General features: G+C 36.3%; 1 protein-coding gene across 1 annotated transcript in view; it reads left to right on the plus strand.

The window, feature by feature from the left end:
• The window catches only part of HCF101 (ATP binding protein), a 461,386-nt gene extending 449,604 nt beyond the window's left edge, over positions 1-11,782 (plus strand). Inside the window, exon 15 of the mRNA XM_089411334.1 lies at positions 10,980-11,782. Coding sequence (XP_089267460.1) covers positions 10,980-11,174 — 195 coding nt within the window. The 3' untranslated portion in view covers positions 11,175-11,782. The remainder of the gene's footprint in view (positions 1-10,979) is intronic.
• Positions 11,783-14,730: the final 2,948 nt, after the last annotated feature.

Genomic DNA, 14,730 nt, shown 5'->3' on the forward strand with positions numbered 1-14,730 from the left:
TCTTCACAATAAGTTATTTACAAAATCCCTTCAACAAATATTAAAATAAATTCTACTGCAGTTATCACATAATTACATAGAGAAAAATACATGCACAAGAACCAATCACATCAACATAGTTGTTTTGGGACAACTGTTCCTAGAAAAACCCAATGCGGGAAAACCGGTGCAGCAGACGAGAGTTTTATTAATCTTCAGCAGCAATTGTTCTTACAAGGAATGATTTTACAGAGAAACTAAAAAAAACACCTGAGACTTTCCCTCTGCAACTTTGTGACACTTTGGAGACCCTTCTCCCACTCCTGCATCACTCTGCGTGGCTCAGCGTGGCTCTGAGTAGTTCTGTGTCCCTCAGCGTCAGCCTGCGTGAGGGCTATGTCTTACCTCTGGACTGTGTCTCTCTCTGCGTTGTCTCTCACTGTCCCTACATCACCTCCTCCTCAAACACAGTCTGTTGTTGATGCCCTCCTCTTCCTCCACCTTGCAACTCCCTCTGAAATTGATCTCCTCTCTTGAGAGTCGATTTTCCTTAAGATACTGAGTATCTGTCGGTGTGTCTCCAAATGATCCTCAAGTCTTCTCTTATGCTTTTTCTATTGATGAATCAACGACCGAGATTAAGTCTCTAATCAACAACTAAGATTAAAATAGACTTGATCCTCGTCTCTTAGAAGCTTCTCACCCTTATCTTTATTAATGCCCATAAATATTTTTATTTTCCTAAGTTTAGACTTAGGAACCCATTAAAAATATTAATGATTTTAATAACTCCTCATCCGGGTGGATTTTCTCAAAACGATTTTTGGGCCTTGGAGATATCATGTGTCTTAGCCTCTCCACCAATTTTCATGGCTAGAGCACATCCGATGCTACCAAAAATCAACACTCCCTCTTAGTGAGGAATGTGCTCTAGTAATGCTTCACCATAGAAACATCACACTGATCTTCCGCATTGGTACTTGTGTTGATGCTTGGTCTTTTGCCTCACATCCACTGCACTGTTGGTTCCTATATTGTTGCCCATGACACTGCCACTGCCACATCTATACTGTAGCTCCCTCTCAACATGTTGCATCATGCTACCCATAGCCCTGCCACTGCTAATTACAGCACTGAAACTCCAAACACTTATCCATTTCTGCTATTGAAATGGATTCCTCACCATCCCCATCTTCTCTCTCAAATAAACAAACTTTGTTCTTCCTAGAGCCTTGGTGAGGATGTCTGCCACTTGTTCTCCTGTAGGAGCGTACCTCAACTATATTGCTCCTCGTTGGACACAATCTCTGACAAAGTGACACCTAATATCAATGTGCTTCGACCAATCATGAAATACTAGATTCTTAGAGAGCTTGATGCAACTCTAATTATCACACAAGATCCTGGTCGCTTCCATCCTTCTCCTGAATAGATTCACAAGCAATTTCCTAAGCCATATGGCTTCGCACGAAGTTGTGCTAGTTGCCATATATTTTGCTTCAGCTGAACTCAAAACCACCGATTTTTGTTTCGTACTACACTAGGAGGTCATTCCTGATCCAATGTTGGAACAATACATAGTTGTACTTTTCCGATTTACTTAACTTCCAACGCAATCTACGTCAGTGAACCCACTCAGCCTGATGTCATTGACTTGGGTGTACAATAGTCCATGCTCGATTATTCCTTGTATATACCTGAGAACATGTTTGGTTGTTGCCCAGTTCGCCCTCTTTGGTTCCACCATGAACTGAGTGAGGATGTTGACAGTGTAACAAAAGCCCGGTCTGGTATTGACGAGATACATCAGGGACCCTATAAGGTGCCTGTACAAGGTGTGATCAATGTCTTTATCATCTGATGCATCAATCTTCTTCCAGTTGGTGATCATTGGAGTAGCCATAGGTCTACAGTACTACATCCTAAATCTCTTCAAGATCTTTGTAGCATATCTCCCTTGTCCAGGGAAGATCTCACCCTTCTGCTACCAAACTTCCAACCCCAGGAAATAATGCATTTGTCCCAAATCCTTCATGTCGAATTCTGTGGCTAGGTTCTTCTTGTAGTCTTTGATGAGCCTAGATGCTCTTGTCAAGAAAAGATCATCCACATATATCACTAGGATTAAAGGCTCATTATCTACGACATGATAGTAGATATTAGGGTCTGCGTGACTCTTGACGAACCCCATCTTCTGCAAGTAGCCATCAATTCGACCGTACCATGCTCTAGGTGCTTGTTTAAGTCCATGCAAGGTTTTCTTTAATATGCATACATGAGATTTATTCTCATATGTTTCAAAACCCTCTAGTTGTTCAATGTATTCTTCCTCTTCTATTACCCCGTTCAAGAATGTCGTCTTGACATCCATCTGATGAATCTCCCACCCCATCAGTGCTACAAGAGATATCATAGTTCTAATAGAAGTATACCTAGCTACTGGGGCAAAGGTTTCTTCATAGTCTACCCCTTCCTTCTGAGCATACCCCTTAGCCACAAACCTAGCTTTGTATTTCTCCACATTGTCGTATGCAGCATATTTGACATTGTAGATCCATCTTGAACCTACCACTGACCTGTCTTGAGGCCTAGGTACCACTTCCCAGACATCATTGACCATTATAGAGTTGTACTCCTCCACCATAGCATCTACCCATACTTGATGCTAAATGACCTCCTGAAAACTAGAAGATTCCCCAACCTGAGCTATTAAGGCTTGGTATCTGTCTGGTTGTCTTCGCTCCCTTTTATTATTCTTGGGTGCACCAATGAAATCCTTTGCATCCCGTAGAATCTGTCATAGTTCCTAGCTTGTTATTCCACTGGTTGTGGGCACATCTATCCACTCTTCTTCTTCCTCCTATTCTAAAGCTTTGTCTTCAGGAGAATTTATGGTACTAGTTTCTGCTGGTCGGAGTGGTTGGACCAATAGCTCGTCTTTCGTCTGCTCCTTGGAAGGCATTTCTCGGGATTTCCTAAAAACTTTGTCCTCTATGAACTTTACATCCCACCGAACTACTACCTTCCTACTCCCTGGAAGATAGATTCTATATGCCTTAGAATTCTCGCTATATCCCACAAGATATCCTTTCTCAGTAGTTTGATCTAATTTCTCTCTTTTCCTTGGGTATACGGCAATACACTAAAACTCCCAAATATCCTGAAATGACCAACTTTAGGTGTCTTCCCGGTGAAGACCCTTGCTGGAGTGATCTTGCCTAATGCCCTATGTGGAGTCCTGTTTTGGACACAAACTGCCGTGTTGCATGCTTTTGCCCACAGGAATTTGGGCATATCCTGATCATACATCATTGCCCTAGATGCTTCCACAATAGTCATGTTTTTCCTTTCTGCTACCCCATTCTTCTCCGGATTGTAGGGAGCTATCCACTCTCTTCTAATGCCTTCATTAGCGCAAAAATTGGTGAAGTCCTTGTCAACATACTCTCCACCATTTTCTGAGTGCAACACTTTTATCTTCTTCCCTGTCAGATTCTCCACTAGAGCTTTGAACTCTTTGAATCAACAAAAAACCTCATCCTTGGTTCAGAAAGTAGATCCATGTCTTCCTAGAATGGTCATCGATGAAGGTGATGAAGTATTCATCACCACTAAGAGCTTTTGTGGACATCGGTCCGCAGATGTCTGAGTGTATCAATCCTAGCACACTCTTAGCTTGATTGTTACTTATGGAAAATGTTGCTTTGGCATACTTTCCCAGAGCGCACCCTCTGCATATATTATCTCGTTTGGTACTTAGTTCTGGAACTCCTAATATTGTTTTCCTAAGAATTCTCAAAGCCCCATGGTGTAAGTGTCCCATCATCCTGTGCAATAGTTCATTCCAATCTTTATCTCCATAGCTACCTATCAGTGCCATTGGTGATTCTAGCTGTAATTTGTACAACCTGTTACTTCTGATTCCAATCTGGGCCTTCCTTTTCCGACTCGGGTGTTTGACATATACTTTCTCCTTAATGAAGAAAACGTCATATCCCTTGTTTTGAAGTTGAGATATGGAGAGTAACTTCATCCCCAATCCTAGCACATGCAGCACATTGGTTGCTTGAAGCCGCTCTCCTGCTTTAGTTTGAAAGACTACAGTACCTCTTCTTACTGGGGTACACTTTGCCTTATTTCCCATAGTGATCTGAAAATTCATTCTTTCTTCCTAATAATCTGAAAAACATTCTCTAATTCCTGTCATATGCCAAGAAGCTCCACTATCTATGTACCAAACCTCCGGGGAGGCAGAGCTTGCTAGGCAAGCAACGACTTCTTCCATTCTAGAAGCTAACATAGAATAATCATGATTCGTGTCCCTTGTGCATTCTTCTGGAAATCTACGCGAGTCCCTTTGAGTTGATGCCTCTGCAGCATGCTCTTGACCCATAGTTGATTTTTCTCTCCTATTGCCGGATCTCTACTCCGATACCATGTGAAAATTTCTAAAACTGAAATTCTACCGAAGCAATTGATTTATTTCACCTACTTGTTCTTCACAATAAGTTATTTACAAAATCCCTTCAACAAATATTAAAATAAATTCTACTGCAGTTATCACATAATTACACGGAGAAAAACACATGCACAAGAACCAATCACATCAACACAGTTATTTTTGGACAATTGTCCCTGGAAAAACCCAATGTGGGAAAATGGTGCAGCAGATGAGGGTTTTATTAATCTTCAACGACAATTGCTTTTACAAGGAATGATTTTACCGAGAAACTGAAAGAAAACACTTGAGGCTTTCCCTCTGCAACTTTCTGACACTTTGGAGACCCTTCTCCCACTCCTGCATCACCTCTGCATCACTCTGCATGGCTCTGCGTGGCTCTGCATCAGCCTATGTGAGGGCTATGTCTCACCTCTGGATTGCGTCTCTCTCTGTGTTGTCTCTCACTATCCCTGCGTCACCTCCTCCTCAGACACAACCTGTTGTTGATGCCCTCCTCTTCCTCCACCTTGCAACTCTCCCTCTGAAATCGATCTCCTCTCTTGAGAATCGATTTTCCTTGAGATACTGAGTATCTATCGGTGTGTCTCCAAATGATCCTCAAGTCTTCTCTTATACGTTTCCTATTGATGAATCAACAACCAAGATTAAGTCTCTAATCAACGGCTAAGATTAAAACAGACTTGATCCTTGTCTCTTAGAAGCTTCTCACCCTTATCTTTATTGATGCCCATTAATATTTTTATTTTCCTAAGTTTAGACTTAGGAACCTATTAAAAATATTAATTATTTTAATAACTCCTCATCTGGGTGGATTTTCTCAAAACTCTTTCTAGGTCTTGGAGATCTCATGTGCCTTAGCCTCTCCACCAATTTTCATGGCTAGAGAACATCTGATGCTACCAAAAATCAACAGAGCAGTGATCCATGTTACCTACAACCATACGACATGACTTAAAAGTATTGAATATAAGCATACATACCTCAATTACCTTTAGGTCATCTAGGCTTATTTCAGTAGTGTCCTTGATTGAAAAGAACTTCAATTCTTTGATGTGCTTCACCTCTTATGTCATCATACCATCATCCCATGAATTCCACAAGTTTGGAATTCTTGATAAAATACTTGCTTCCTTTCTTGATCGGTGAACCTTTCGATGAAGATTTCATTAGAGAATCTTGAGGATCTAGAGTATCCCCATCCAGTAAATGTTTCCTTTTGACTGATGTATGATGAGTTTTGTCCTAGATGACTTTTTCCTTTCCATAAGTGCCACTTTTGTTTCCAATGAGGTTCCCAAGAGCTTTATCCTTCATAGTTGACTGTCATAGATTTCAATTTCAACCATCTTTCAAGCTTCTCTATGATAATGTCACGAGCTCTTGCTTTCAATGCTTTTCCTCTTTCTTGGACTTCTTCTTTGCCTCCACTTCTTCAGGGATATGGGCTTCTTCTCTTCCTCTTTCGATATTGTCCTTCTTGATCTTAGGACAATCTTTCCTATAATGCCCATATTCTTGACACCCATAGCATTGAATCTTAGCAATGTTTCCTTGAGAACCGAACTTCCCTTTCCTTTCGACAAATGTTTGAACACTTTTTTCCCTCAACCTGTCTTCTTCTATCTTGCATAGAAATCACAAGTTTCTTGAATGGAATAGCTTTATTATAGGCATTTGTTACCTTGTTCATCAATTAGTGCATTTAGAACAAAGGAGATCATTTCTTTATCTGAAATCATTTGTCCCAGATCTTGCAGTTGAGATCTTATGAAGATAATATTTTATCCTTCGATACCTTTAATTTGTGTAGATCAGATCTAAGTGATATGACCTTCTTTATCGCATCTTCAGAGAATAGTTCTACCATCTTATCATATATCTCTTTTGATGTCTCCAATCCTACTATATGGGGAATGAGGAACTTTTTGATGGACTCCATAAGAATCTCTTGAGCCCTTAGATCCGTTTCCATGTATTCAAATAGTACTTGACCTTCGGATGGTTTGGAGACTTTTCCATTGATATGATCAATGACTTCATTTTCTTCGAGGACTATTTCTATCCTTCTTTTCCATGCAAGGAAGTTTGATGACCCAACCAACTTATAGATCTCCTTGCAAAATGAAGTCATTTTACTAGATTAGATTATAGAAGAAAAAGGTACTTACTTGTCAAGTGAAGATAAAATCTTCAACTTGATCCCTTTGTTGATGATGATTGATGAAGATGTCTTGATGCTCCTCGGATGATCTTCTTTAAGGATAAGGAGGTCCTTGCTTCAATGAGGGGGAGACTGCCTTGGAACCTTTTGAAGATAATGATTATGCCCTTGATCTTACTTCTCTTCATTGAATAGTCTACAATTTTTTTGAGGTTTCCTTTGGTGATGATAGAGTGCGGATCTCAAATATACTTTTAGGGTTTTGACTTTCTCCAAGATGATATGATCTTTGACCTAGAAATGCTTCTCTTGAATGAATAGACTTCTAGTTGCTTTAATTTGTAGATCTATTCGCCTTGAGTAGAAATAAGGCTTTGGCCTTGATTATTTGATTGATGATCCTAAGACTTCTTTTGAAGTAGACTTTCTTCTTTCATCTAGGGTTTGATTCTTCAATGTAGATCTCAAACTTTCGCTTTGATATCCTTCGACTTGCTTTGATGTCTTTCTTGTATCTCAATCCTTGAGTGTCTCTTTGATTAGATGCCCCTTTATTGACTTTGTCACCTTAGCTCTGATACCATGTTGAGAAATCTAGGGCATCAATAGTTAGGTGATTTCTCTACTTAGATAATTGCTTGTGAGAAATTTTTCACTTCTTGATTATAATATTCTCTTGCTTATGTTATTATAGTGTTATTTTCATCAAGACAATTACCAATGCATGAACAATAGAGACAAGAGACACAATATGTAGGCTGTCAACCAAGGCCAAAACCTCTCACTCTTTGAGGGGAAAACCCAAACGAATTCTTCTTATAGAAACTTCAATTGATGAATACCAAGACCAAGACCCTTGACCTATTTTCCACTCCAAGACCAAGACACTAGTTCTTCTTCCGCTTCCTTGTTTACTCTTCCTCAGTTCCTTCTACTGCACTTAAGCTTCAGATTTCTTATTCTATGAGATCACTTGAGGTCATTGTACGGAACCCTATGTTCACTTGTAATGACACTGAACTTCTCCTTCTGCAATGAGATCGAATTTGAAGTCACAATCCTTTGTGGTAGCATCGAGACTTCTTCCTGGGCTAGTATCGAGACCTTTTTCTTGAGATAACACTGATGTCTTTTCTTTGAGATAGCACCAATACCTTTATTGAGATTTCACCAAGATTATGGCATTGTGATGAGACTTCATCACTATGTATATATTGCAAACACTTGTTGTAGTAGCACCGAAGATAAGATCATCTATCCGAGTTCCTTTATCGAAATACTTGTCACTGCAATTGATATCTGAACTTGTATCTGTACTTGTCACTGCAATTGTTATCTGAATTTCAGAGGTAGACCGAACTCCTTGACTGTGAGATAGCACCGAACTTATCTCTGCAATTTTGTACCCTTATCCGAGCTCCTTCATCGAACTTGCCTTTGCAATCTATCCGAACTTGTCTCTGCAATTTTAGTCATCCGAATTTTAGAGAGATCCGAACTTGATTTTGTGGAATAGGCCAAGCTGCCTATTTATAGTAGTTTGCCCATGAATATTAGCCGACATGATCTTATGAAGGGTTGTGTCTCCAAATTAGGTGAGCCAACATGAGTTTCCTACTTCATCTTGAAGCCGACTTGAAGAGGAGTAACTTGTGCTTGTCTTGGAGGGCTATTTGACAGTGCTATAGACTTATGTACATTTATAAAATGCCCAAGGGTTCTTCATACATGACATTGACTCTTTTTGACAAATCCTAAAGGCTCACAATGGGAGCCATCTAAAAATAAAATGCCTTGCTCATGAAACCCATGAGGCAAGCATTACAATAACACTTTTATTTTTCTTCTTTACATCATTTACATAAAAATTACAATTACGTGTCATTATGAAGACTCAACCTAGTTACACTTTACAACAGTTACCCATGGTTAATTGCCAATCCATACTTCTTGAAGACATTAGAAGAGACAGTTCCCTTAGTATTCATACTTTCTAGTAATTGTATGGTAATAGAGTGTATTGGAGGATTGTGTTAAAGATAAGGTCCTTTTCCACTTTCACTATCATCCCTCCCTTGTTTTTTTCCACACATGACCTTTCTCTTTCCCTTGCAAAGTGATTTTAGTAGGAGAAAGTGTTCTCAATCTTCTTTCTTTATCACTAGTAATTCTCTTTGTAGAACAATAACTAGCTATGTCTTTCTATTGCTTGGTCTCCACTACTAAAATGTTCCTTCTCTAGTAATTCTCTTTTGCATAACAATAACTAGCTATGTGTTTCTATTGCTTGGTCTCCACTACCAAAATGTTCCTTCTCTAGTGATTCTCTTTTACATAATAATAACTAGCTATGTCTTTCTATTGCTTGGTCTCCACTACCAAAATGTTCCTTCTCAACATGGATAACCTCTGAAAGGCTAGTTGAGAGTAAGGCTTGAGCTAGTTCAAAGGATTTGGAACCACCATCAACTTGAAATGGTAGGTCCCACTTGGGACATTTGTTGAAGTCAGTATTTGAAGAAGAGGACCATCAACGCTTGAGTTCATCTAGATTTATAGTGAAGTGTCATTTAGTGTATAATTTTTCATTTTCCTATTCAATTAGAGTGCTTTCAACCTCCCTTTCTCTAGCATAACCTACCTTTTGATGACACTCTCTAACACTTCGTTCTTAACCATGAGGAGTAGGGTGTTCAATCCCCCATGTCTTCACATAATCTTCAAGCTCTATAGCAAGGTGATCCACCTCACATCTCCTTGAAATCTTGGTGACCCTGCATTCCTTCCTTCCAAACTTAAATCCTTACATTATTCCTAATATTCAAGGTAGACATTCTTTTGGACGCATTCCACACCCGCTAGACTTGAGGCATTAATCACTAAATTTAAATTTGAATTTTCAATCCCGAGCTTAACTAGGGATTCCTCGATAAGGTTGTAATCACCTACTGAAAGCAATTGTGTGAGTTAGCATTGGCACTTTCACTATATGTGTCATTTGATTCCTTCCATTTTCATTTGAAAACAACTCCCTTTTCAATGTTCACAAGTTTATATATAATGTAAATTTACACGAGATATAAAAGGGGAGTATATCATTCATTAGTCAAAGAGTCATTTTATGTAATATTAATAAATCATTTTGTTCATGGTTTAGGTAATTGCTCCACCTAATCTACCCTAACCACAAATACTAGCATATCTGCATTTTCCTAAATAATCACTGGTTACCACCAATACTAACATATCTGCTTTTTCCTAAATAATCACTTGTTACTTTGTGAAGTCTATTACATCTAATTTTTATAATATAGGACTCTTAATATATTATTTAGTTTTAATATTTTAATATGATTTAATGTCCATGCATTGCAAATCCTCAACTCTAATATAAATTGTTGGAGGGTTAAATTTTTTAGTTTTAATATATTTATTATTTTCAACTCATTCTTTAATTTATTTATTTTTAAATTTAATGAGTCATGACCAAATTTTTAGACTATTTCATTATCATCCAGAAGTAGAATTCCTAAGCCATAAACGTTATTCAATATCATCAAGAAGCAAGAGCAACATTGTGTCAGATCTAAACAAAGTTGATTTAGCATCAAATTATATCGAGATAGAGGAGCTATAAGGAATTTAAAGTTTGATAGAGATCGATAGATTTCGCTTTTTATTCATTAGTATAAAGGTACTAGTTGGCATTAGCATTGGGCATTTCCAACTCATTTTGTTTGAACTTCTACTATATTTCATTATTTATGCAATTGACCATCTTTCATCATGTTTCTGTACATATTTTTGAAATGTTTCTACATTAACCTATGAGGTATATATCAATTTAACCCTTAAATATTTATTTCGAAATCTAAATATCAATTTGACATCTAATGAAATATCGTTTCTCTTTTACTTTGAGTATTTTTTATAATATTTCTATATCTTGTTTTAATGATTTTTTGAATTTTTCCATAGTCAAAATATACTTTGGATCTCCAACTTTCCCCAGCATTTCCCAACTCCCAGTTTCATGACTATGGATGATCCTCATAGGTACATCAATTACAACTATCACAATCTTATGATAGCAATTTTCCAGCTAACAACATGAGCAATTTCATCACTTATCCATCAAATCTTTCTCATAGAAGCAAATATTTTCATTTTGAAAACTGTGTAAAAGCATTCAAGCATCATCTAGGTACCTTGTTAGGTTATCTTTGAATCCATATGTATACATGCTTTGGCGTATACATGTGCATATGTTTGTAAGAAGGAGATATTGTGGTTATTGAAATGTGTTTATCCATGTCTGGTTTAGAGAAACAATAGTCATTGCTTAAATAATAATCTTCTCAAGCTTCGTTCATGCAGGTGGCACCTTATGACCAATTGCAACTCATAGAAAGATTAGTGGATATTCCCAAACGAATTTCAGAGGAAGTTGAAACTTTTGCAATAGATAATGCTTCTCAAAATCAGATACGAGGAATCCCCTCTACAGTTGAGAGCAGAACTACTGCAGATGCTATTTTGGAACATGCAAAGGCACTCAAGGGCATGAAATAAAACAATATATTGCTGATTTCTTGTATCCATCAGTTGTATCATCATATTATATTTTTTTCTTCTTACCGCAATTTGTACCAAATATAGGAATGTGGCGCCAAATCTTTTTACAATTTCTGTTAGCGGAAGTCACTAAATATTTTATAGAATATTTGCCAGCTGATTTTGTACAGATTGGTTCAAAAATGTTTTGCAGCATTGACATGTCGCAGCTCCAAGTGTAATCTCAACATGGCATTCATTTTATGGCTAGTATTTGCAACACACTTCTGCAGTAGCGACCTATAACCAATCTCTTGAACAGAAGTTTGTTGAAAAAAATTAAAAGCCCAAAGCGAATATGCAATAAATCAGCAATGTCCAAACGTAAAACATTGCCTTTACAGATTGTGTACATTTTGATGTATAATACCATATGGATGCTATGTAGATTGTGTACATTTTAATGTATAATACCATACGGATGCTATGTAGCCTGTGAGAATGTCCACATCGATTGGTAATTTTAAGTTAGAATTGTCCCCATTCCATGGTGACGCTTCTATCATGTCGTAATTTTTTCCCATTTTGAAAGGTGGTGAAAGTTTAAGGTTTCGCTTACTTAAATATTTCACAGACTCTTTTGTATTTTTATGTTATATTAATCGATTGATGACATTTCTAATGGATTCTTTAAGATCTAACGTTATCATGATTTTTTCGTTTGAGGAAATGCTTTGTGCTAGTGAACCAATATAAAAATCTTGGACTTTGAATTAGATACATTAACCTAATAATATTAACAATATGGTGGAAAGGATTAAAAGAGAAAATGCAAACAAAAACAATGTCAAATAAATCTGGTTTACTATGTAATTTCAAAAGGGATATGAACCAGAAAGGATCTATGATAATCAAGGTGTGTTCAAATAGCTCATGCCTTGGTTAATGGTTGATTAATTGAAAATCGTAAAAGAAATTATATACATATGGTTAGGGGATCTTAAAAGCAAATTATAGGTTTATAAGCATTGTCTTTTAGAGGGCTTATAGACTGACTAGCAACAATTGATCTTAGTACGATAGTCTTTTGAATAATATGGATTATTTTTCAAAGAAATTCAAAATATACTACAAGCGCATGTATCTCTTCATGTGATCACTGAGGGAATATTAAGGGATTCATCCATGGTTAATTGTCAATCCATACTTCTTGTATCCATTAGAAGAGAGGGTTCCCTAAGCAATCAAATATTCTAGTGATTGTGTGTTAATAAAGTATATTGGAGGATCGTGTTGAAGTTAAGCTCCTTTTCTACTTGCACTATCATCTTTTTGTTGGATTTTTCCACACATGAATTTTTTCTTTCCCTTGAAAGGTGATTTTATTGGGAGAATTCCTTCTTGACCTTCTTGCTTTGTCACTGGTGATTCTCTTCCACATAATGATAGCTAGCTATGTCTTTCTATTTCTTCTTCTCCATTACAAATATTTTCCTTCTCGACATGGTTTAACTCCAAAAGGTTAGTTGAGAATAGGTCATTGCATAGTGCGAAAGATTTGGAACCACCATCAAATTGAAATGTAATGTCCCACTTGCAATAATTGTTGGTGTCAAGAAAGTCAAATATTTGAATACGAGGACCAACAATGCTTGAGTTTTTTTAGATCAATGGTAAAGTGGACTTTAGTGTATGATTTTTTATTTTCCTGTTCACTTTCAGTGCTTTGAATCTCCCTATTTCTAGCATAACCTACCCTTTCATGAAACTCCCCAACACTTTGTTATTTTCCATGAGGAGAAGGGTGTTAGTTTCCCCATGTATTTCCATAATATTCAAGCTCTATAGTGAGGTGATCCACTTCACACCTCCATTAAATATTGGTGGCATTTCATCCCTCCCTCCCAAACTTAAACCCTACCATTTTTCCTAATACTCAAGATAGACATTCTTTTGGACACATTCCATGCCTATTGAACTTGAGGCATTGATCGATTCTTTAAATTTGAATCTTCAATATTGAGTTTTACTAGGGATTCCTCCCTAAGGTTGCAAGCACCTATTAAAAGAAATTGTGTGAGGTGGCATTGGGGAACTTTCCCTTTATGTTTTGTTTTATTACTTCCATTTTCATTTGAAAACAACTCCCTTTTCAATGTTCACAAGCTTTATATCATGTTAAAATGTAAAGACACACCATATATATAAAAGGGGAGTATATCTTTCATCACTAAAAAAAAGTCATTTGATATGATATTAGTTCATATTTTTGTTCATGACTTAGGTAATTGTTGCACCTAATCTACCCTAATCACCAATACTAACATATATGTTTTATCCTAAGTTGTCGCTTAGTATTTGTGAAGTTTATTATATATAAATTTTATCATATTTGTATTTGTAATATACTATTTGGCGTTAATTTTTTAAATATGAGTTAATGTTTAGGCATAAAAAATCTTCAACTCTTATATAAGTCGTTGGTGGGTTTTTTTTTAGTTTTGAAATATTTATTATTTTCATGTAATTTTTTTTATTGTTTCTTATTTTTTAATTTAATAAGTCACAACCAAGCTTTAAAAATACTTCATTATTATCAAGAAAAAGGATTACTAAGTCATAAAATTAATTCAATATCATCAAGAAGTAAGAGTACTAATGCAATGGCACTAAACAAGGTTAGTCTAACATCAAATTATATCATTGAAATAGAGAAGCTATAAGGAATATAAAGTTTGATAAATATCAATGGATTTTGTTTTTTATTCATGAGCATAGAAGTACCAGTTGGCGTTGCCATTGGCATTGGGCATTGCCCGCTCATTTTTTTGGTATTTCCTCTATTTCATTATTTATGCAATGGACTATTTTCCATTGACTATCTATACTTATTTTTGAAATGTTGTACACTAAACTATGAGGGATATATAAATTTCTATTTGTCTATTTAATACTAATATATATATTTTAATAACTATAAGTGAATTTGCCACCAAATAAAATATTTTCTTTCATTTTTTGAGTATTTTTAATAATATTTTTATATCTTGCTTTGATTATTTTTTTTCTTTTTCCATAGTCCAAATACATCATTGATGTCTAAATTTTCCCAACTCCAAGTTATGTGACTATGGATGAACCTCATAGGTACATCAGTATACAACTACCACAGTCTTACGGTAGCAATGTTCCAACTAACCAACATGAGGAATTTCATCCCTTATTCATATCTTTCTAATTAATGTAAAGATTTTCATTTTCAAAATTGTGTAAAATCATTTAGAAATCATTTAGGTACCTTATTAAGTTATCTTTTAATCCACATGTCTATGTGCTTTGATATATGCATGTGCATATGTTTGTAACTTGAAGTGAATAGTGTCATTGAAAGTTCTTTATCCATGGTTATTTTAAAGAGAGAATAACCATTGCTTAAATAAAAATATTCTTGAGCTTCCTTCAAGCAGGTTATACATTATGACCAAGTGCAACTTATAGAAAGACTAGTGGATATTCCTAAATGAAATCCAAAGGAAACTGAAACTTTTGCAGTAAACAGTGTTTCTCAAAATCA

This window comes from Pinus tabuliformis, chromosome 3_1, assembly GCF_031772625.1.
Source record: "Pinus tabuliformis cultivar Carrire ecotype Pingquan chromosome 3_1, CPIR1, whole genome shotgun sequence".
In the NCBI taxonomy this organism is placed as follows: Eukaryota; Viridiplantae; Streptophyta; class Pinopsida; order Pinales; family Pinaceae; genus Pinus; species Pinus tabuliformis.